Source organism: Eimeria acervulina, genomic scaffold (assembly GCF_000499425.1).
Source record: "Eimeria acervulina Houghton genomic scaffold, Eah_scaff161, whole genome shotgun sequence".
Taxonomy (NCBI): domain Eukaryota; phylum Apicomplexa; class Conoidasida; order Eucoccidiorida; family Eimeriidae; genus Eimeria; species Eimeria acervulina.
The window spans coordinates 15,001-38,127 of record NW_013550174.1 but is presented as its reverse complement, the minus strand read 5'-3'; the positions used below and the strand labels follow the sequence as shown (position 1 = coordinate 38,127).

At 52.5% G+C, this 23,127-nt stretch overlaps 4 protein-coding genes across 4 annotated transcripts in view; 2 read left to right on the top strand and 2 right to left on the bottom strand.

Moving 5' to 3' along the window:
* Positions 1-2,313, bottom strand: part of EAH_00022210 (PHD-finger domain-containing protein, putative) — a gene marked incomplete at both ends in the record, with an annotated part of 14,811 nt that extends 12,498 nt beyond the window's left edge. The window contains one exon of the mRNA XM_013396984.1: positions 222-2,313. Coding sequence (XP_013252438.1) covers positions 222-2,313 — 2,092 coding nt within the window. The remainder of the gene's footprint in view (positions 1-221) is intronic.
* Positions 2,314-7,930: 5,617 nt separating this feature from the next.
* On the top strand, positions 7,931-10,161 carry EAH_00022200 (kelch motif domain-containing protein, putative; the record flags this gene model as incomplete). Its single annotated transcript, XM_013396983.1, has 4 exons — positions 7,931-8,574; positions 8,838-9,053; positions 9,129-9,444; positions 9,553-10,161. 4 exons carry the CDS (start codon positions 7,931-7,933, stop codon positions 10,159-10,161), a joined length of 1,785 nt encoding a protein of 594 aa, XP_013252437.1.
* A 2,802-nt stretch (positions 10,162-12,963) lies between these two features.
* Positions 12,964-16,492, bottom strand: EAH_00022190 (mtN3/saliva family domain-containing protein, putative; the record flags this gene model as incomplete). Its single annotated transcript, XM_013396982.1, has 5 exons — positions 12,964-13,313; positions 14,034-14,213; positions 14,644-14,811; positions 15,132-15,274; positions 15,654-16,492. The coding sequence occupies 5 exons, from the start codon at positions 16,490-16,492 to the stop codon at positions 12,964-12,966; spliced, it is 1,680 nt and encodes a 559-aa protein (XP_013252436.1).
* Positions 16,493-18,285: 1,793 nt separating this feature from the next.
* Positions 18,286-23,127, top strand: part of EAH_00022180 (hypothetical protein, conserved) — a gene marked incomplete at both ends in the record, with an annotated part of 8,501 nt that continues 3,659 nt past the window's right edge. Inside the window, 2 exons of the mRNA XM_013396981.1 lie at positions 18,286-21,091; positions 21,986-23,127. The exon at positions 21,986-23,127 is cut by the window's right edge and continues 1,084 nt beyond it. Of these exons, the coding sequence (XP_013252435.1) occupies positions 18,286-21,091; positions 21,986-23,127 (3,948 nt within the window). The remainder of the gene's footprint in view (positions 21,092-21,985) is intronic.

Here is a 23,127-nt window from a genome sequence, read left to right as displayed (position 1 = left end):
GGGGCGAGCGGCAGCAGCAGCAGCAGCAGGGTAGGGTGTGGGGCCTGTGGTAGCCCCGAGTCGCATGGCTTGCTGTTTGTGCTGCTGCTGCAGCTGCTGCAGCTGCTGCTGCTGCGTCTGGGTGAATGCCCGCTGCTGCGCATCGCCTGCTGCTGCTGCTGCTGCTTCAGATGCTCCGAGGCTAGAGACAGACTGAGCTGCAAGGCATGTGCTGGGCGAACCCCCTCCTGGAGCCGTCGCAGCAGCAGCAGCAGCAGCTGCTGCTGCTGCTGCTGTCTCAGCAGCAGCAGTAGCACTCCCGCCAGCAAGGCTAGAGGAATCCGTTGCGTCTGCTGATGCTGCTGCATCCGCTGCTGCTGTCGAGGGGTCCTGATGCTGCTGCTTTTGTTGCAAGTAGTGTTGCTGGAGCAACTGCTGCTGCTGTTGCTGCAGCAGCTGCTGCTGCAGCAAATGTTGCTGCAGCAAGTGCTGCTGTAAGTACTGCTTCTGCAAGAACTGCTGCTGCAGGTACTGCTGCTGAACGAATAGCTGCTGCTGCGGGGTTAGGGCCAGCTTCTGCTGCTGCTGCTGCTGCTGCCCTGCTGCATCTCGTGCAGCAGCAAGCATCTGCGGTGGGGTGTTTGGCATGGCTTGCTGCAGCTGCTGCTGCCGGTGCAGCTCAGCCGCCGCCTCCTGCTGCTGCTGCTGCTGCTGCTGGAGTTGATGGAATCTGAGTGCTGCATCGTCTCCCGCAGCAGGTGCTGCTGCTGCGTTTGTTGCAGCAGCAGCAGCAGCAGCTGCTGCTGCTGCTGCATTGGTTCCTGCTTCTGGAGTAGGAGAGGCGGTGAGAGGAGCCGCAGCAGGGCCCCCCCCCGTACCAGCAGGAACAAGAGCAGCAGCAGCAGCCGGAGACGCAGCAGCAACAGCAGGAGCAGGAGCTGCAGCAGCAGGAGCTGCAGCAGCAGTTTGTCTCTTTAAAGAAAGCCTCGCCTTCTCAACTGCATCAGGATTGCTGTGCTGCATGCAGAAGACAGCTCTCCACGTCTTATCTCTTCCTATTCCCTCTGTATTAGAGGCCCAGACAGAGCAGCAGCAGCAGCAGCAACCTGCTGCTTTAGCGCAGGTAATGTGCATGCGTTTGCTGCAGCCTGGGTAGCAGCAAGCAACAGGGAAGCCTCCAGAACCACACAAGCAGCAGCGCCACCCCATTGCAGCAGCAAGCGATATAGAAGCACCAACTGCAGCAGGACTATCGAGCTGCAGCTGCTGCTGAAAGTAGGGGCCCCCAGCAGCAAACAAGACGCAGCAGCTGTGCACCCACATCCTCTCTTCCCCTACACGCATTGCTCCTCCACCCCTCAGGCAAAGCCTGCATACTTCTTCCCTGCTGCTGCTGCTGCTGCTGCTGCTGCTGCTGCTGCTGCTGCTGCTGCTGGCTGCTGCGGGGGGCTGGGGAGGCTGCTGCTGCCCAGGGGCCGTACCTGCGCTGCTGCCTTCGCCTGATGAAGCAGCAGATGCCGCTAGAGCAAGGGGCCCCTGGGGCTGCAGAAGCTGCTGCTGCTGCTGCTGCTGCTGCAGCTGCTGCTGCTTCTGCTGCCAGCTGCACAAGCAGCAAAACCAGGGGCCTTGGGGTAAAGTATATAAGGAGTAGCAGTACTGATGAACAGCAGCACCGCAGCCGCTGCACACGACAATGCTGTTGTGGGGCTCGGAGCCCTTAACGAGGCAGACGCTGCACTCCACATCTTCCCCTGCTGCTGCTGCTGTTGCTGCTGCTGCTGCTGCTGCTGCTGGTGCGGCGCCTGCTGCTGTTCCGCCTGGGGCTGCTGCTGCGGATGCGGCCGGTGTAGATGCAGCAACTGGTGCTGCTGCTGCTACAGCGGAGCTAGAAGCAACCGCTGCAGGAGAGGAGACAGCTGAGGAGCTGCTGCGACGCGGCAGCCCCACATGGCCCTGCTGCTGCGAGGAGCCGCCGGTTGCTGCTGCTGCTGCTGTTGCTGTTGCTGTTGCTGCTGCTGCTGCTGATGCAGCTACAGGACTGCCGCTAACTTGTTGATTTGCAACTGAATCCTTCCCTCCAGATGCTACTGGGGAGGGTTTGCTGCTGCTGCTACTGCTGCTGCTGCTGCTAGAATCGGCAGCAGCAGCGAGGCTGCGCAAGGAGTGTCGCATCCCATTCGTTGCAGCAGCTCTGCTGCTATGCGCTGCAGGTGCTGCTGCTCCCGATATATATGAAGCAGCAGCTGCAAAGCTGCTGCTTGCTGCTGAAGGCTGCTGCTGCTGCTGCTGCTGCTGCTGCTGCCGCCGCCGCCTATTGTGTTGCGCCTGAAGCATATCAAGCCGCAGCGCTGCGGGCGTGGCTGCCCATCTGCTGCTGCGGAGTCTGCTGCAGCTGCTGCAGCAGCGAGAAGGTCGAGAGACTCTCCGCCTAGCTGCTTCTCAATAATTGATGCTGCTGCTGCTGCTGCTGCGCTGTCAGTGGCAACAGCAGCAGCTGGCGGGCGCCAGAGGGGCTCCGCCCGTGCTGCTGCACAGAGTATGATGCCTCTGTAGAGCTCAAGAGGAAGCAAAACTCTTTAGAAGTCGCTGTGCTGCAGCAGGCAGCACCTAAGGAGGGTCGACTTGCTGCTGCTGCTGCTGCTGCTGCTGCTGTTGCAGAAGGGGGAGAGTGCAGCTCGCTGCTGCCTCCCTCAAAAGACAAAGAAAGGAGAAAACAGCGAATTTATTCCAGCAGCTCCTGCTGCTGCCTCTTACAAGACCTACCGCTGCATGCGTTTCCTGCGCCGCCAGCAGCCGCAGCCGCAGCAGCAGCAGCAGCAGCAGCAGCAGCAGCAGATGCTGCAGCAGCAGCAGATGCTGCGTCTAACGAATTTGTAGCAGGAAGGCAGCTATTTGTTAATTAATAAAAGGTTTATTATTTATACATATTATTCAGGGGAACAGCAGCCAGCAAGGCCTGTGGGCGTGCGGCAGCAAACTGCTGCGTGGTGGTGTAGGTAAGGCAGCAGCAGCCTTGCAGCAGCAGAAGTAGCAGCGAGTGCAGCAGCATGTATTCGTTCATTTGTTGTTGTTGTTGCTGCTGCTATGATTGTTGCTGCCGCTGTCGTTGTCTTTGCTGCTGCTACTACTGCTGCTGCTACTGCTGCTGCTGCTACTGCTGCTGCTAGGCTGCTCTGTTTGAAGTTGGTGCTTGGTGGTCCCTCTTACATGTAAAGTAACGGCTGAGGGCAAAGAGGAGGCTTAGCAATTATTACGGTATCAGTGCATGCATAAGGAGAGGGCTTAGGAGCGCTAGCTGGCAGGGATGGCTGCCGCAGCAGCAGCAGCAGCAACAGCAGCAGAAGGGCGTGACGCAGCAGCTGCTGCTGCCACAGTGGCCCCCTCTCTGCAGCAGCAAAGGTCAGTAGTATATCCTGTCCTCAATGGGTGCTTATACTTCTACATGCATGCAGGTTGTGTATAATGAGGCTCAACTGTCTAAAGCGTTAATGCATGCAAAGAAGGGGGCTTAGTTCTGCCTGCATGTGGGGCTTTCTTGCAGCGCTAGCTGCAGCAATATTCGCTGCAATTCATAGAAGCTTGTCTCCTCTCACACCAGCACCAGACTCTTATTAGGGGGCTCTGCCCAGCATGTATAGGGGCCCTAAGGGGAGGCTAGCAGCCTCCGTAGGAAACCGTTAAAGTATATTGTTTCTATTGCAGCTTACGCCTGTCCTCATCTAAGACTGACTGTCGTTGCTACAGTTGATAGCGCCATATGGTGTACTGGAGACGATGCAAAAATCGATCCCCAACCCCACACCTTGGTGATCTGGTGTATGTATCTATTGTGCCTGCATTATTAATAGCAAAGACGCTACTAGTCTTTATATTTGAAAGACAAACAAACTCACACTTAATTTAACATTCCTTCTGATATGAAAGAAAACTTTATTTTGCAGACTTCTCTCGGTCTACCCTCCGGTGAGAGGGAGGCTAACGATGTATGTGGGGGCCTAATCGCTTTGTTAAGGGCTTATAGTTTACAGTTTATTATATATAATATTATTGTTAGCTGCTTATGGTGTATTGAATCTCCTTTTTAATTTGTAGTTAATACTTTATTGGTAATTGTTTATACTTTTTCGTCTATTGCTTTTTACTAACGCTGTATATTCACTTGTCTACTGGCGTTTGTTTGTTTTTTATGTTTCGAGTTGCTTAATGGATGTGTTGTATATCTGCAGTGTCTGCATCAAAACCAGCATAAGATGTCTATACACCAGAAATATATCTTGAAGGGTGTCTCTGCTTTTGCTGTCTCTCTAGTAAAGAAGAGCGCTAAGATACGCAAGAGGGAGGGGAGGGTTGTCTCTGACCCCCCTTCTGTTTTGCTTGCGTCTTCAAACTACTCCCGAAGAGCTACAGTTGTTAATGCCATATCTTTTTATTACAAGAGAAGTTACGAGAATAAGTTTTATCTAAACAAAGCAGCCCCTTTTTTGGGGCCCACGTAGACTATCTAACAAAGCCAACTATCTTTGCACAGCAGTTTTATCGTCAGTTCACCAAGATAGCAGACTATGACTTAATTAAGAAAAACGAAATTAATAAGGGAGACTCTTTACTTTATACGAGAGCGAGAAATGTCTCCTTAGTGAACAGAAGCCCAAAGGTAAGATCGCCGGCCTCCTAAGAAGGGGACCTCAACTCAGCTCAACACCCCACAGCAGCAGGAGACAAGTGCAGCTGCGCATGCAAGAGAGAGAACAAGAAAAAGGCAAGCAGCAGCAGATAAAATCTACAAACCAGCGACAGCAGCAAGAGATGCTGAAGCGAGAGACGCAACAGGAAGAGACGCAGCAATTCGATAAACAGCAATGAGCAATGTAGGAGGAGGAATCGATGGGGCAGCAGAAACAGCACCTGCTCCAGCAGCAGCGGCTGAAGAATGAGCCCTCGTCTCCTCTCCCCCACCTTTTGTTTGGCGGCCAGGCATATGAAGACGTGTGCTCCTTGGGGGAGACGGGGCTGCAGATGTAGCATAGTCTGTTCGAAATTATTGTATGCAGTTCTACTTGCATGTAGGCTGCCTAATAAGGGTCAAGAAGATATTCAACAATGGCCTACAGCGTTCCTACATGCAATACAGAGGCCCTGATGGTGCTTGCATGCTGGCTGCCTTGCAGCAGTAACTGCATCAAGATACTCTGCATCTCTTGAGAGGCTGCCTCTTCCTTCTTCACCAGCACTTGCGCAGCTATGCTCAAAAGTGCTGAAGATTAAAGGGGAGGGCGGGTGTATGTGGCAGCTTATTCATCACACACTTTGCCTTATAATGCTAACGGCAGTCTCCACAGACAAACAAAGGGCTCTTATCACAAGTGGTGGCGCTGAGTGGTTCCGAGAGTAAAGAGAGAGAGCGCGCATGCAATCGAAGCCCAACGGTGGACTCTGAGCTATTGTATTATATATATATCAATATATATGTATATATATGTATATATATAAACATATATATATAAACATATACATATATATATGTATATATCTACAAACACATACATATATATATATATACATATTAATATATATACATATATATATATATATATATGTATATAGGTGGCTCATGACAGGATCATCCCTTGTACAGTCAGTCCATAACGGGCTGTTCCGCGATGAGACCGCGAAAAGGTAAAGAAAGGAAGAGGAGAGGAATTAGCGGAGGTGATGAAATACTTAGGCATTAAAGAGAGAGAGAGCTTCTCTTCACCTCTCTTCGCTGGGGAGGCCCTTCTTTCGTGCTAGCTGGAGCGAACGAGAACAGTGATAGAAGTAACCAACTAAAAGAGTAAATAAGAATAGGGGAGGGGGTGAACGCCAGCCCCGCTCTGCAAAAGAGACGAAGTCTTAACAGAAGACACGCAGCAAACTCTGCACTCTGAAGATTGAGGAGAAGCACCGAGCGGCTCATTCTCTTCTTTTAGCTATGAGGGCGCATGCAGTAAAGTAGGAGCTGGAGAAGCAGCCCTTTGAGGAGCACCATCAAGGGAAGCAACAGAACATAGACAACAGTTAAACTACCTGGGCTGTACATTCCGTGCAGCACAGTGGTGAGAGCAGCACTTGCAAATACGCCTCAATTCAACTCTTGTGCTCATTTACCTCCGCATGCATTGTATAGAGTATTTATATTTAATTCGTATAGAGTTGGTAGCTGAACCTGAGACAGGATTCTCCTAAATATATCTAGTGCCTTAAGCTATGATGAGGGTCTAAGAGTGTAATCTCCTTATCTATTAATGCGTGAATTCACTGCACTTGCTTCTCTCCAGTAGAAGAGAAGACAAAAAGATCGGGAGAGCACTGCATGATCTTTTTAAAGAAGAAATTAGATAGTAAGAGAAGCAACAAATGCCTCTACTGCCCAAACATCACTGCGCTCGCTATATGCAGATGGTAGGCGAAGCCGGAGCAGTTCTTTTGTGAATAGGCTGGGGGCTAAGAGCCAATGGGAAGGGCTGCAGAGACTACTTTTGTTCTTAAACAGCAAGGAGACCCGCCCATAATACATCTCTTTTGATATATCTTTCGATATGTCTCCATTATACAAGAGGAGACAGTGATTGAATCTTTAAGTATAATATTAGACAAAAGACCAGGCAGCTTTTCTTTTCCTTCTTGTTCTCGAGAAGTACCCTCAGAGCTCCTATATGCAATACACCGGGGAGACCACCTGCATGCATTAAATTTGCTGTTCTTCCCTTACTAGAAGACGCATGCACTGCTTCAATTGACGAAGAGTGCTTAATCTATCTTCTCTACCAGAGGAGATCCTGGAGCTGCAATCAGCTGAAGGGTTTTCTTCGTAGGGGCTTCCAAGAGAGCAGCTAGCCTGCGCTTCACAGCCCCCCGTCCTGCGTCTAGCGGGATAAATGCCTGCTGCTGCTGCTGCTGCTGCTGCTGCTGCTTCGGGTGCAGAATGGGGCTGCTTCACCGTGACTTGCTGCGCACTTTGCTGCAGTTCTTGCTGCTAGGCAGCCCCTATCGATGCATGCACTAGCACAACAGGGCTAGTGCTTATAAGGTCCTTTGTCTTCATTAGCTATCGTTATTTGTTTGTATAAACAAATACTCGAATAGAGTATATCTATGTGCGTACATCTCGGTGCGGCTGCTACCCCCGGTTAGATGCTAGGAGGGATGCATGAGAGTGTAAGTTAAAGGAGTTTATAAGAATGGGTTTTAGCTGTTCTTCCGGTGTATGTACAGCTAAGAGAGAAGCATTTCTTTATAACGAAGTGCTGGGGCTGAGCAGTGCTGCTGTTGTTATTTTACTTATATTATCGTATAGTTTATAAGTCTTTTGCTGCATTTTGAGTTAATTTGTTTTGTAGTGGATAATTTAAATGCATGCGGTAGCAGAAGATAGAAAGTGAGGGGCAGAGAAGGAGTTCTTTCTGCTGCTGCTGTTGCTGCTGCTGCTGCTGCTGCTGCTGCTAAGGCGTTGGGGCGGCCGCCAAGCCTTTCTCTGCTCTGTTGTATTTGTGTGTATGTCCTTGTGTTCTTTTTGTTTATTTAGTCTCTATCTTCATATTCTTTTTATATTTACTCGTTTTTTCTGCTGCTTCTCGTCTTCTGCTGCTGCAGCAGCAGCAGCAGCACTCCGGGCGTCTTCGAGTGGACGACGGGGGTTCTCAACAACTTCTTTCTTAGGGTTTTGTTTTATTTGCTTTTTTTCCTTTATTGATTGCATGCGTTTAAATGAATATATATTATTTTCTTCTCTTTGCTGCCCCCAAGCCCCACTGCAGCCCCGTATCTTCCTTGCCTTCTTAGGATCTGAGTTGCTGTTTTTGCTGCTGAGCTCTGCTGCAGCAGCAAAGGAGGACGCGGAGCCTTTCTATCGTACGATATCCTTTCTTCTTTCTTTACATTGCTTAGACGGTAGCAGCAGAGGGCCCAGGTGATGGGGGGAGACGCAGCAACCCGCCCTAGGCGGGGAGCAGCAGGGGCAGCAGCAACAGCAGCAGCAGCAGCGGCTCTTTTGCTGCTCTTTAGCAGCAGCAACAGCAGCAGCGGCAGCAGCAGCAGCATCTTGTTCTGCGCAGCAGCAACAGAGGGCTCTATGGACCTTCCTTATATGGGTATGCCTCAGGGTCCTACCCCTTTTCCTCCGTCGGGTGTAAGCGATCAGCTGTCTAACTTTTTATCTGCTGCAGTACCCTTTGTATCTCGTATTCTTTCAAGCTCATCTGAAGATGGTGAAGGTGGTGGTGGAGATGCAGCAGCAGCAGCAGCAGCAGCAGCAGCAGGTCCTTTGGGGGCTCTTATCGACCTCGGAAAGAAAGCAGCATCAGCCTTAACAACTTCACCTGTATCAAACGATACGAGAGAAGGTATATGGGTGCCTCTTCATGCAAAATTAGGCTCTGCAAGAGATATGCTGGGCCTGCCTGGCGATGATGCTCAGGGTGTACGCAGCGCAGCACGATTGCTGCTAGCAGCACAGCTACCTATTGCTCGTTTTGCTGCTGAAAGAGAAGCATGCACAGATGAAGAAGAAGATATGAGAGCTCTTAAAATCGTTAATGAATACCCTACTACAAAACCGTAAGAAATATATATTTATCTTGCTGCTGCTGCTGCTGCTGCTGCTGTTTCTGTACTGCTGCTGGTGTAGCTACTACTGTTGGTGTTGCTGCGGTGCTGTTACTGCTGCTGCTGTTTCTGCTGCTGCTTCTGCTTCAACTTCTCCTCCTCTTCCTCCTACAACAGCCATACAACTACAACAACAACTACTACAACTGCTGCTGCTGCTGCTGCTGCTGCTGCTGCTGCTGCTGCTGCTGCTGCTGCTGCTGCTGCTGCTGCAGGATGCTTGCGGAGTATTTAGAGCAGCCTCCGGATAGAAATATTCGTGCTGCACCTGCAGACTTAGCTCGAATGTATGATTTTATGAAGGAAATATTAAAAGCTTTTCGCTCTTCAGTAGCTGCAGGTGTGCTGCCTGCCTCTATGCTGGGGACGTTAGACAGCGTAAGTGCTGATCTTGCGGTGAAGGCAAACGGATATGTAGCTACAGTTGCAAGGTATGTTAGTTATAAAGATAGATTTAAAAAGAATAAGAGGGGGCTGTCTTTCTTTGCGCGGCATGTGCTGCCTAGGCTGCTGCAGCTATTCGCTCTGCAGCTGGATGCCTGTCGGCACCTCTGGCGTTTTCTTGCTTTTGTTGCACCCTATGAAACAGCAGCAGCAGCAGCATCAACACCTTTTAATTTTAAGCATCCTCTATCTCCTGGGGGTGCAGCAGCAGCAGCAACAGCAGCAGCAAATGCAGCAGCTAATGCTGCAACAAATACAGCATCAACTACACCAATGACACCAACAGGAGCAGCAGCAGGAGCAGCAGCAGCAGCAGCAAGAAACCCATATGGGGTTTCTTCTCCTATACCTGCTTCTTTATCTATGCATGAAGGAGAGGTAGGAGGTGCTCTACAAGCATTAGCAAGAAATCTAGGGCTTACCTTTCCTTCTGTTCAGCATGCAACAGCTAGATCTTTTGGACGTCGTTTATTAGCACGAGTGCAGGTGCATGTCGGGGCTTTGCATGCATTAGCTCAAGGCTGCTTAGCAGCAACCTCTTTAGCTTTTCAGAAAGATTATGCTGAAGCTGAAGACAAAGTAGAGTTAGGAGAGACCCCAGCAAATGCGTTTCATCTGCTCAAAGGACAGAGCGACCATGTTGGTGCAGGTGATGCTGCTGCAGCAGACACCAGCAGCAGCAGCAGCAGCAGCAGCAGCGCCAATGACTACAACCACCAGCAAGAGACAGCCAAGGCTTCACGCAGACTCAGGGCAATCAACAGAAATCAGCAGAGTGCTTCTGCTGCTGCTAAAGCCCCTGATGCTGCTGCTGCTGCTGCTGCTGCTGCGCCAGCAAAGGGAGATGCTGGAGCAGCAGGCACCCCACAAGCAGCACCACCAGCAGCAGCAGCACCAGCAGCGGCAGGCGGTAAATCTAATAGCCCCAGTACATCTGCAGATGCAGCAGCAGCAGCAACACCAGGTGGTGCTGCAGCAGCAACAACACCAGGTGGTGCAGCAGCAGCAACAACACCAGGTGGTGCAGCAGCAGCAGCAGCATCAGATGCAGCAGCAGGAGCAGCAAACACCCCTGATGATAGTGAAAGACGATAGCTGGCCGCAAAAATGCATGTGCTCTGGCTTACGTCTCGGTGTCTCGAGCTGCAGCAGCTGCAGCTGCAGCAGCAGCAGCAGCAGCAGCAGCAGCAGCACTGCGGCGTGTTGTTGACGGGGCAGCGGCGATTGTTAGCAGCAAAGGAGCTGAGCTGAAGGGAAGGAGAGCAGCATATTTTTGTATATATACATCTTTATGCATGCATGCATATATGCATATATGTTAATGCTGCTTTTCAGACTGTCAGCAGCAGATAACGGAGGAGAGCGATGGGTGGCGCCTCCGGGGTTTATAGGGTTTGTTGTTGTGGTGTATGCGCACCTTTTGTTTTTTTTTTGCTTTTTCTTTCTTTTGCATTCAGCGCATGCAAGGCGATGGGGCTGCATACATACTTCCTACTCTTTTAGTCTTATGTACGTGCAGTTGTATGTAAATGTGTATGTATATATATATATATATAGATATATATGTATATATATATATATATATTATATATGTATATATATGCTTTGTGTTTGTATGTATATTGTATATATGTGTGCAGATTTATTTTGTATATATGTATATTTATGTATATGTATATATATATTATATATATTTATATAATATATATAATACATATATATATATATATTATATACAAACATGTGCGTGTGTAGTGATGATTGTGCGGGGGCAGAGGGCTGCAGTGTTATTATTGGGGTGTACGTATACCTCTGGCTGCATGCGTTTGTCTGTATAATAATAAATATAATAATTAATAATAAAGAAGTAAAAGGATAAATATAAAAGAGATATTTTAATATTATACATTGTACACTCGTTCACTGCCTCACCGCATTGTCCCCGTGCATGCAGTAGACAGCAGCAGATTATATAATATATATATATATAATATATATAATATACATATATATTATATGTATATATGTATATATATATATGTATATGTATATATCGAGCTGCATGTATGCAGATATATACATTTATCTATGCACGTAATATATGTAGTATATATGTATGCATGTATGCATACAATACACATGCGGTGTATAGTGCACATATGCTTATATATATAATATATATATAATATATATTATATATGCATGCATATATACATTATCGCCTGCACTGAGGTATATATCTACTCATCTACGGGTACTCAGGGAGACAGACACGAAGAAAGAAATGCAGAAAATAAATATTTTGCATGCAGAGCGCGCATGCACAAACAAACATCAAAAAGAAGCCGTATCTGCAGTCCTCAGACACCCCAACGAGGTTTATACATGTATATAATAAGAAATGTATTATATATATAATTGCTGTATGTGTATTATATAATATATATACATATATATATTATATATATATATATATACTTGTGTGTGTATGTATGCATGTATGTATATGTGTATGTGTTCAACTCACGCCCCATACATATTATATATATGTATATAATATTTGTATAATATATATATAAATAAAAATAAATATATATATTATATACTATATTATATATAATATAATATATTTGGGGGGTGTTGTTGAGGTGTACGTTCACCTCGATGAACGACACACTGTTCGCGTGCCCGCAGCTGCATGTACACCCCAGGCCCCACACCTCAATGGGGTTGCCTCCTTTTAGTCAGTCACAGGCAACCGTTTAGGGATCCTTTCTCACAACGTGTGCGGGAGCTGCTGCTGCAGCAGCTGCAGCAGCTGCACGAGCAGCAGCAGCAGCAGCAGCAACAACACCCTTCTGTTTATTCGTTTAAAGTTGGGGGTGGCGGGCTGGGGAGGTGCAAACTGCTCTCATTCAGCTCTGCTTCGCACCCGGACACGCAGCTACCTAGCTAGCTGACTAGCTAGCTGGCAACAGCTGGATAGCTAGCTAGCTAGCTAGCTAGCTAGCTATCCAGTGAACGGCTCTCCCTGTCGCCCGCAACTAGCCAATGGGCTTGGCTCTGCTGGGGAGGGGATGAGGGCTGGCCTTTTATTTTCAGGGGCCGGAGGGTGGCTCCCGCCGAGCAGCTAGCTAGCTAGCTAGCTAGCTAGCTACTCGGAAGGCGAGCTAGCCAGCCTTGGCCCCCAACAGCGTGCTGTCTTCATTCGCATTGCGGTTTATGTACAGTGCACAACCCTGTTAGAGAACAGCAGTAGCAATTCTGCTGCAGCGGATCTGCTGCAACACGCGAAACCCAGTAGCAACGCTAGCCTCCCTACCTAGCTACCTACTATTGCTGTTGCTGCTGCTGCTGTTGCTACTGCTGCTGTTGCTGCTGCTGCTATAAGTAGAGGCATCGCCAAGTGAGAAAAAGACAGAGAAGAGTTGTTCAGGGCTGTCCTCGGGGGAGGGCATCATGAGGGCTGCTGCACAGCAGCAGGACGCCCGCTCCCGCGCTAGCTAGCTAGCCAGCTAGCTAGCTAGCTAGTCAGCCAGCTAGCTAGCTAGCTAGCGAGCGAGCTAATCAAATGGCTAGCTAGCTGCAAATGAAAGCTAAAAAGGCCAAGCCTCCGCTACCTTCGGATAGGCCTGGGGGGTGGTGCTGCGTGCATTAGCTGAGGCAGATGCTGCAGAAGCAGATAAAACAGCAGCAACACGAGCAGCAGCAGCAGCTGCTGCTGCTGCAGCAGCCGCAACAGCAGCAACACGAGCAGCAGCGCTGGTTGTGCTGCAGTTGAAAGAAATTGACGAGAGCAGCAGCACGCAGGAGTACTTTGCTCCATCTGCTTGGATGCGCCGTTGCTCCTGCTGCTGCTGCTGCTGCTGCTGCTGCTGCGGTGTGGGGTGCAGCATGCTACTCCAGGAAGTCTGTCTCTAAGACATCGAGGGGATCGGGATCGGGTCCCAGAGCGCAGTGCCGCAGCAGCTCTTCATGTGTGGGGAGGGAAGGAGATAAGGCACAGATGCTGGGGCTGCTGCATGCAGTGGCGCATGCAGTGGTGCTGCTGTTGCTGCTGCAGTAGCCGTTGCTGCAGCTGCTGTCGCCCCAGCTGTTCGCCTCGTCCTTATGTTCAAACCAACCCTTGTGGGAGTAGCGTCTGCTGCTGCTGCTGCTGCTGCTGCTGCTGACAGCAAAAAAACCCTGTCGAGATGGAGGAGGTATAAAGGCCAGCAGCAGCAGCTGCGCTATGCCCACACATAACCCTGCACAGAAAAACAGCAGCAGCAGCAAGAAGAGATGTGCATGCATGCCGATAACAAGACTCACAGAGACAGAGACAAACAACAAAAAGGAGACGCCTCAAGAGACAGTGGAGACAAAAAAACAGACAAAACAAACGAAGAGAGACAAACAAAAAGAAAAAATAAACACAAAGACACAAACAGGGCCATCAGCAAACAAAAGAAGAAGAGACAGAAGAAGAAGAAGAGGCAAAAGAAGAGACAGAAAGATAAAAGAAGAGACAGACGAAGAGACAAAAGAAGAGACAGACGAAGAGATAAAAGAAGACAAGAAAAGGAGACAGAAAGACAAAAGAAGATAAGAAGAAAAGCGGAGGCAGAACAAGAAGAGATAATATAAAACAAAGAGAGACAAATGGAGACAACAAAAAAGTCAGAGACAGCAGAACAAGCAGAGACAGAGAAGAGAGACATAAAAATAAAGAAAGGAGACAGCCAAGCAAGTAGAGAGAAGAAAAGAAGAAGAGACAATAAAACAAAGAGAGAGGGTGATAGATAGAAAGAGACGGAGACAGAGAGACACACAGACAGACAGACAGACAGACAGAGACAGAGACAGAGACAGAAGGACACAGAGAGAGACAGAGTCTAATAAAGAAGAGAGACAGTAAAGCAAGTTAAGTACAGCCAAGTAAAGAAGAGTAAACAATATAATAAACAAGAGCTTCTTCTCTCTCTCACCTAGAAGATTAGGAAGCATAATAAACAAATCCCCAGCGATCCAGCCGTATGCTAACCATAAGAAAGAACAAACAACATTTCCTGCAGACACCTCAACAGGCATGCATGCAGTGCTTCTCTCCTTTATAACAACTCGAAGAGACGCCAAAGGAGACGCGTACGACAGCACGTTCACTGCAGCTGAACCAAACACACGCACGCACACACACACCCCACAATATTTAAGCAATCGGGGATCGGGGATCGGGGTTCGGGATCGTGGGGTGTGGGGTTTATGGGGTCACGGGATCGGGATCGTGGGGTTGGGATCGTGTGGGGCGGGATCGAACTACGGACCCCAGACAGCAGCAAAGAGAGATACAAGGCCCGCAACAACAATTAAATGAACAAACATTATTTAGAAGACGACAGAAAAAGAGAGAAGAAGAAAACAGCAGCCACACTCCTTTGGGTTCATCTCCCGGTTTGTGTGCCACTAAAACAGAGACTCTACAGCAGCAGCAGCAGCAGCAGCAGTAGCAGCAGTAGCAGCGGCAGCAGCAACGGCAGCAAAAAGACAGAAGCCGCCTCCACCACAGCAGCAGCAGCAGCAGCAGCAGCAGCAACGTACAGGCAACTAGCCCCACAACGAGCTCCGCTGCACTGAGGGGGCAGAAGAGACAAATAAGAAGAAGAGCAGCAATTATAACAGCTCCCGCTTTTAAATATAGAGACAGCAGAAACCGCTGCTTCTCTCCTCGAGTCGTGTTGGCCCAAAATGTTAAAACAAACCAACCCCCTGCATAACCCACATACATACACACAGACGCTCCTGCTGCTGCTGCTGCTGCTGCTGCTGCTGCTGCTGCTGCTGAGACTAATACTGCTGCTGCTACTGCTGCCACTCCTGCGGACACTACTGCTGCTGCTGGTGCGGAGACTGCTGCTGCTTCCGCTGCTGCTGCTGCTGCTGTAGAGCACGCCTCCTCGCTCGCGCGGCAGCAGCGTGGATTCCTTCACAGCCCCGCAACAACATCGGATCTATGGCTCTAGGTTTAGGGTTTAGGGTTTAGGGTTTAGGGTTTAGGGTTTAGGGTTTAGGGTTAAGGGTTTAGGTACCTGCGATTACACCGGAGACGTTAGGAAGCAGAATTGTGGGGTCCACCCTCAGTATGCCGTACAGCAGCCAAAGACAGGCGGAGAAGAAGAGACTGAAGAAAGGCAGAGACGCCAGCCCTAGCGTGCTGTTGCACGTAGCTATCCTGCACACAGCAGCAGCAGCAGCAGCAGCAGCAGCAGCGACAGTATCAGAGACTGCATTTGAGCTAACCCGACCCACCAGTCTGGCCAGTCCCACAAACAGCAGCAACAGCAACAGCAGCAGCAGCAGAAGCAGAAGCACTTCACCCGCTACTGTATAAGTGCTGAAGCAGCAGCACCACCACAAGCAGCACAGCAACAACAGCACCACAAGCAGCACAGCAGCAGCAGCAGCAGCAGCAGCAGCATAACAGCAATCACCACCGCAAGCAGCACAGCAGCAGCACCACCACCACAAGCAGCTCAGCAGCAGCAACAGCACAGCAGCAGTAGCAGCAGCACAGCAGCAGAAGTAGCAGCAGGAGAGGCGCTGAAATTTACCTGGCGATTGTGGGGAGAGGCGTTAGCTGCATCAGCACTGCAGCAGCAACAGCAGCAAAACGCACAATGCCTCTCAATCTGTTTGTAACTGCTTCCCCGACGCCAGAAAAAGAAGAGAATGCCTGGGATAAGAAAGAAGAAGGGGGGTCCTCTCCTTCTGCTGCTGCTTCCGTCTCTCCTGTCTCTGCTGCTGCTGCTGCTGCTGCTGCTTCTGTCTCCCCTGCTGCTGCTGCTGCTTCTGTCTCCCCTGCTGCTGCTCCTGCTGACTGGGCTGCACTTGCTGCTGCTTCTGCGGCTTCTGCTGCTGCTGCTGCTGCTGCTGCGGCCTTCTGAGCTCTTTCAGCAGCATCTGCAGCAGCGGCGACATCCTGCTGCTGCTGCTGCTGTTGCTGCTGCTGTTGCTGCTGCTGCTCTACAGATGGCACGGGAGACGATGATGGCCCTGCTGCTGCAGCAAGGACTGCTGCAGCAGCAGCTTCTGCAGCTGAGGGCTCTTCCTTAGCTGAGGAAGGTAGTTCTGCTGCGGCTGCTGCTGCTTCTGCAGCAGCAGCAGCAGCATCGGATGAGTGTTGCAGGGCTTCTGCTGCAGCTGCAGGCACCGGCGACACCAAAGCCGCGTGCTGCGTCCCATCAGTTGCAGCAGCAGCAGCAGCAGCAGAAGGTGCTGTTGTTTCTGTTTTTGTTGCTGCCTCTGGAACGGGTGAGGAGGCGTCGGCAGCAGCATCAGAAGCAATTGCAGGTAAAAAGATGTGCTGCTGCTGCAGACCCTGCAGCAGCAGCAGCAACGGCAGCAGCAGCCGAAGCTGCTGCTGCCGCCACAGACAGCAGCCTCGTGTCATACTGAGATGAGATCCCTGCTGCTGCTTTGAGGGTGTGCTGCTGCTGTTGCAGCTGTAATTTGCTGCCTCTGCTGCTGCAGTCTGCTGCTGCTACTGCTGCTGCTGCTTCTGAGGGTGCTGCTCCTCGTGGATGCCTCGCAGCAAGGAAGATGAAGTTAGTGCTGCAGCTTCTACAGCAAGGTCATGCGCTGCTAGCACCCACTGCTACACAACCTGCTTTCTGCTGCTGCTGCTGCTGCTGTTGCTGCTGCTGCTGCTGTGCTGGCAAGGAGCGCTAGCGCTTCGAACACTAAAGGAGTGGATGATGAAGGGGGCAGCTGCTGCAGCTGTTGTTGCTCGAATTGCTGCAGTTTCTGAAAGAGCAACAGCAGGAGGAACGGCTGCTACTGCTGCTGCTGTTGCTGTTGCTGCTGCTGCTGCTGCTGCTGCTGCTGGCGCGGCGGCAAATGCGCAGCTGCTGCAGCAGGTGCAGCAGCAGAGGGGGAGAAAAATAGGAAGTTAAATGCAGGAAAACTTGGGCTCTGGTCCCCTCTAAGCGCTGCTGCTGCTGCTGCTGCTGCTGCTCCGCTAGCAGGCCGCTGGTCCTGCAGTGATTGGCAGCAGCAGGAGCAGCAGCAGCAGCAGCAGCAGCAGCAGCACTGCAGCAGAGACACACGCCCACAACAACGAGGAAGAAATAGCTTGTTTATGAAGAACTCCTGTAAATAAACCTGTTTAATTAAAGCCTTATTGCTGCTGCTGCCACTGCTGCTGCTGCTGCTGCTGCACGCTGGAAGCCATCAATTAGCAACCCGTCGATGCATTAGGTCCTGCTGCTGCTGCTGCTGCTGCTGCTGCTGCTGCTCCCGCTGCAGCTGCCCCCGCGTCTGCTGCGGCACTGCTTTCCATATAAATAAAAGAAGAGCTCAAATAAACTTCATTTTCACCCTAATTTGCTTCTGCAGCAGCAGCAGCAGCAGCACTACCGTGTGCAGCTGCTGCTGCTGTTGCTGCTGCTGCCACTGCTCGAGCCTGGGCTCTGCTTAGGCGCGCAGCGATTGTCCAGCAGCAGCAGCATTTGCTGCAGCTGCTGCTGCTGCTTTCATCTTTAGCAGCAGCAACGCAGCTGCAGGAGCACCTCAGCTAAACTTCCGCGGGTGTTCTGCTGCTGCTGCTGCTGCTGCTGCTGCTGCGGCTGGGGAGGGAGCCAGAGCGGCTTCGATTGTCTCCAGCAGCAGCAGCAGCAGCTGCAGCAGCAGCAGCAGCAGCAGCGGCTGCAGTAGCAGCCACAATAGGGCCGGCGTAGCAAGGGGAAGCCCCCCTACCAACCGCTGAAACAGCTGCAACAGCAGCTGCGGCAGCAGGAGCAGCTGCAACAGCAGCAGCACGAGCTGCAGCAGGAGCACTCAAAGGTGTAGCAGTGGCAGAAACAGAAGCTGCAGCAACAGCAGCAACAGCAACTGCAACTGCAACTGCAGCAACAGCAGCGGTAGCGGCACCAGCAGCAGCAACACCGGCAGCAGGAGCAGCAGCAGCAACAGCAGCAGCAGCAGCAACAACACACACCAAAGGGGGATCCGCCCATTACTTCCCAGCCCGCCAGCCTTCCCTTCGGAAGCAGCAGAGGCCTGCTGCAGCAGCAATCTTCACTGTAGCAGCATGGATAGCAGCAGCAGCAAATGTAGTGGGGGTGGTGGCACTGGCAGCAGCAGCAGAAGCAGCAGCAGCAGCAGCAGCAACAGCAGCAGCAGCAACACTTGCCGCACCCACCTATTCGCGGCTGCCCCGAGATTTCCTCTGCCTTCAACAGCAGCATGCTGCTGCGCACCGAAGTAGCAGCTGCTGCTGCTGAGTCGGCAGTGGCACCATCAACTGCAGCAGCAGCAACTGCAGTAGCAGCAACTGCAGCAGCAGCAACAACAGATGCTGCAACAAATTCGTGTGCCTCCCCTCGGGGGCAAACTGTTCGCTCAGCAACCAGCAGCAGCAGCAGCAGCAGCAGCAAAGACTGCTCAAGACTAAGCAGCCCCCGAGACCACAGCAGCATTGCGGTGTGCACACCCAGCAGCAGCAGCAGCAGCAGATGGCTGGACTGCTGCAAAGAGACATGCATGCGGCTGATGCTGCAGCCAGCAGAAGTGCTGCTAGACAGAACCACAGCACTTCTTGCTGCTCTTGCTGAGCCTGAGGTGTATAGGCAGTATTGGGAAGCAACAGCCCCTGAGACTTGCTGCAGCAGCAGCAGCAGCTGTTGTTGCAGCAGGTGTTGTGGGAGCAGCTGGAGCAAAGGGGAGGGCAGCAGCAGCAGCAGAGGATACGTCTGCAGCAGTGTAAGCGGCAGCAGCAGCGGCAGCGAGGGCGACGCGGGCAGCAGCAGCAGCGTGAGCAGCAGCAGCAGCAGCAGCAGCAGCAGAAGCACCAACAGGAGGAGGACTGGCAACAGCAGCAGGAGAAGAAGAAGGAGACTGAGGATTAGGGGCGAGCAGCAGCAGCAGCACCACCACCACCACCACCACTCCCACCGTGGGAGGTACAGCTGCAGCGGCAGCAGCTGCAGCTTGCCTATCCCCCCGCAGGCGGAGAGCCCTTCTGTTGATTTGCTGCCTTTATTTTTCAGTCGTAGCGACGCAGCAGCAGCAGCAGCCGCAGCAGCAGCAGAACGCCACAGCTTCTTGCCTGCTGCTGCTGCTGCTGCTGCTGCTGTTCCCCTCAGAGACGCTGAGGATGTCGCTTGCTATTGTCTACGCATGGACCTCCTGGGACAGCAGGAAGAGGCAGCAGCAGCAGATGCTGCTGCAGCAGAACAGGATCAGCAGCAGCAGCAGCTGCTGCAACAAACAGGAGACGCTTGCGTCAACCGCAGTTGCTGCTGCAGCTGCTGCAGCACAGGAGCAGCAGCATCACTACTGCCATTTGAGCCCTGCCTCTACGAGGGACCTGCAGCAGCAGAGCTGCAGCACCAACAGGAACAGCAGCAGCAGCAACACCAGCAGCAGCAGCAGCAGCAGCAGCAGGCTGCTGCCTTTGCTGAAGACGTTCTAGCCCGCGATGTCCCCCCCGTTACTTTCGTGGGGCCTCCGCCTGCCTGGATGTCTGTACACCTCAGGCGTGATGCTCATCCACCTGCAGCAGCAGCAACAGCAGCAGCAACAGCAGCAGCAACAGCAGCAGGAACAACAGCTGAAACGGATGCCTTTAAGGCACCACCCTCAAAGCAGGCGACGGCTGCAGCAATACATATGGGAGCAGCAGCAGAAGCTAATGCTGCTGCTTCTGCTGCTGCTCCTGCTGCTGCTCCTGCTGCTGCTGCTGCTGATGCACTTGAGACGTTCGAGCCTGTGGCATTCCCTATCCGCTTCTACGGCTACCACATCGGCCGGCGATTTGCTGCTGCTGCTCGTGATTCAGCGCTGCTGCTAAAAAGGCAGCAGCAGCAGGCGCAGCATGCAGCAGCAACAGCAGCAGCAACAGCAGCAGCAGCAACAGCAGCAGCGGGAGATCTAACCTGCACCAGCCACCACTTGGCAGACGATCGCCACTCTCCGCAGAGGGAGCATGCGCACAGCAGCAGCAACAGCAGCAACAGCAGCAGCAACAGCAGTAAATTTGTACGGTGCATGTGCAATTGCTGCGTTGCTGCGGATTCTTTGCTGCATTTGCTGGAGTCTGATCCTCCTACCTTCGTCGCAGTGGGCAGCAGCAGCAGCAGCAGCAGCAGCAGCATCAGCAGCGGGAGACACCGCAGCCGCTACGTATACCAGGGTGCAGCAGGTGGGGGCAGCTACAGCTGCAGCAGCACGAGCAGCACAAGCAGCAGGGGTGTAGGCACCAGCAGCAGCAGAGCCTTGAGGGCATCAACAAATCTAAGAGAAGGAGTTTGGCTGCTGCGTACAGCAGCAGAAGGGAGACCCTTTGCTGCGCAGGCTGTGCTGCACCTGCGGGTGTCTGGCTTGCTGCTGCTGCATGCAGCCCGCCGCCGTCAGCTGCTGCAGCAGCACCCCAACAGCAGCAACAGCAGCAGCAGCAGCAGAGATGGGGGTTCAGCTGGGCTCTGTTGCTGCTGCTGTGCTGAAGTAGTTGATGCGCTCTTGCAGCAGAAGCAGAGCAGCAGCAACTACAGCAACAGCAACAACAACAACAGCGGCAGCAGCAGCACGGAAGTGCAGCAGCGTCAGTTGCTGCTGCATGCACACACGCAGATAAGTATATCCCTTGTGAAGCTGCTGCTGCTTGATGTACACCGCATGCACCCCGCTGAGCCTCTCTTTAGGGTGCTGCGGCGAGTGAGACGGATGTCTTTAACTTGGTTCCGCTGTAAGAAGATGGCGCTGCTGCTGCAGCGAGAGCAGCAGCAGCAGCAACAGCAGCAGGTGCAGCACCAGCAACAGCAGCAGGTGCAGCAGCAGCAGCAGCAGCAAGCGGAGACGGGGACCCTCTTGGGGTTGGCTGCGGCCCAACAAGACATCTCGACAACTACTACAGCGTCAGCAGCAACTGCAGCAGCAGCAGCTGCTGCTGCTGCTGCAGCAGGAAAGTCGTTGCATGTAAAGGACAAATTCTCTCTCCCCAGTTTGCCGCAGCAGACTTTGCGCGTCCTTGTTGCTGATGCTGCAGTTGAAGGTTAGTAATTAGCCTCCCGTCACGAACTAGCTAGCTAGCTAGCTAGCTAGCTAGCTAGCAGATAGCTAGCAGCTAGCATAGATTGCATTAGTTGGCGCCGCCTTGTGGGGCCCCTCCTAGTTTGATTATGCAGTGCTGCTGTACAGCAGTTGTCTTGCTGTTGCAGTTGCAGTGTAGAAACAGCAGCAGCAGCAGCAGCAGCACCCGCAGCAGCGACAGCAGCAGCAGCATTTTGCATGAGCAGCATTAGAATCACTAGCATCTGCAGCATCAGCAGCATCATCATCAGCAGCAGCAGGAGCACCCGCAGTGTATGCAGCACAGATGGATGCCTGTCCCCTGCTGCAGCAGCAACAGCAGCAACAGCAGCAGCAGGGGCACAGCAGCAGGGGGCTTGGGCTTATTATTATTATCTGTGGTGTATGTGTTGCGGTGTATACGCAGCTTCTTATTCCGAGGAGTTATGCCAACTGGCGCAAAGCCTCATTCACCGCCTTGGCTGCTTCGCTAAGCCGCTGCTGCTGCAGCCTTGCTGCTGCTGCAGCAAACAAGAAGCAGCCGCACCTGCCCTGATGGCAGCAAAAGACGAGCCCAGCAGCAGCATCAGCCACAGCAGTAGCAAGGACAGCGGCAGCAACCCCAGCAGCAGAATCCCCAGCAGTAAAGGCAGCAGCAGCAGCAGCAGCAGCAACAGCAGCAGCAGTTGCTGTTGCTGCTGCAAGACAGGGCAGCTTCTGGCTGTTGGTTTGAGGTGGCGGGAAGACTTCTTTTGTTTTGAATTGTATGCTGCTGTGGGTCGGGGGAAGCAGCAAAGCGACTGCTGCGGCTGCTGCTGCTGCAGTTCGTGCAGCTGGCGTTTGCTGCTGCATGAAGTGCTTCAGCCTTGTGTCCTAGATGCGGTGTCTATACACCTCACCTTCTCCCACGCGCTGCGGCGGCTGTCTCCTTGGCTGCAGCTGCAGCAGCAGCCGCTGCAGCTGCTGCTGCATACTGCTGAGGGGCATCAGTTGCTGCTAGCAGCAGGCTTGCGCTCCTGGGACGTCTTGGGGCGGCTACAGCAGCAGCAGCAGCAGCAGTTGCAGCAGCTGCAGCACCAGCAACAGCAGCAAGACAAAGAACAAGAATATTGTTTAGGAGAAGGCAAGGAAGATGAGGCGTCTCCTCTCTTGCGGCATCAGAGCAGCGAAGGGCTCGAGTGGATTGCTGCTGCTGCTGCTGCTGCTGCAGCAGACGATGCTGCTGCCTCAGCTCTCGACACCGCATCTTCTGCTGCAGTGAGAGACACTGCTGATGCTGCTGCTGCTGCTGCAGGAGAAGCAGTGGGGGCTGTAAACCTGGATGAGGCGCTGCAGAGGCTTGCTCTACTAAATAAACCCCTGGGGGATGCAGACAGCGCAACGGAGGAGCCTGAAGCAGCTTATAAAGCCCAGCAGCAGCAGCAGCAGCAGCAGCAGCAGGGGATGCAGCGCGTGAAGCAGCAGCGGGAGATGCCCAGAGCTTCAGGAGACGCAGGCGTACGTGTAAAGGAGGAGGAGGCCTTGCTGCTTGTACAGAATGTGCGGCAGCAGGAACAGCAGCAGCAGCAGCAGGAACAGAAGCACGAAGCAGCAGCAGCAGCAGCAGAGGATAGCATATTTTCTTATCTGGAGAGCGTGCGGCAGCAGCAAGAAGCTAAGTGCAGCCCTGGGGGCCTCCTTTGCTGCAGCAGCAGCAAGTCCGCCAATGTGGGAGCATCTGCTGATTGCTCAGTAGTGCAGCAGCTGCTGCAGCTGCTGGATGCGGAGGCACAGCAACGGCAGCAGCAGCAGCAGCAACCGCATCAACAAACAAATAGGGTCCCGTGTAGCTGCTGCTGCAGCTTTAAAAAGCAAGAGGGGTATTTTGCGGGGAATCTGCTGCAGAGCGGCGAACCAGCAACGCGTGATGTGCTGCAGGCCGTCGTGGCGCCACTGCTGCAGCAGCAGCAGCAGCAGCAGCAGCGGCAGCAGCGGCAGCGGCAGCGGGTACCTGGCTACAGCTGCGAGTACCTCGGGGTG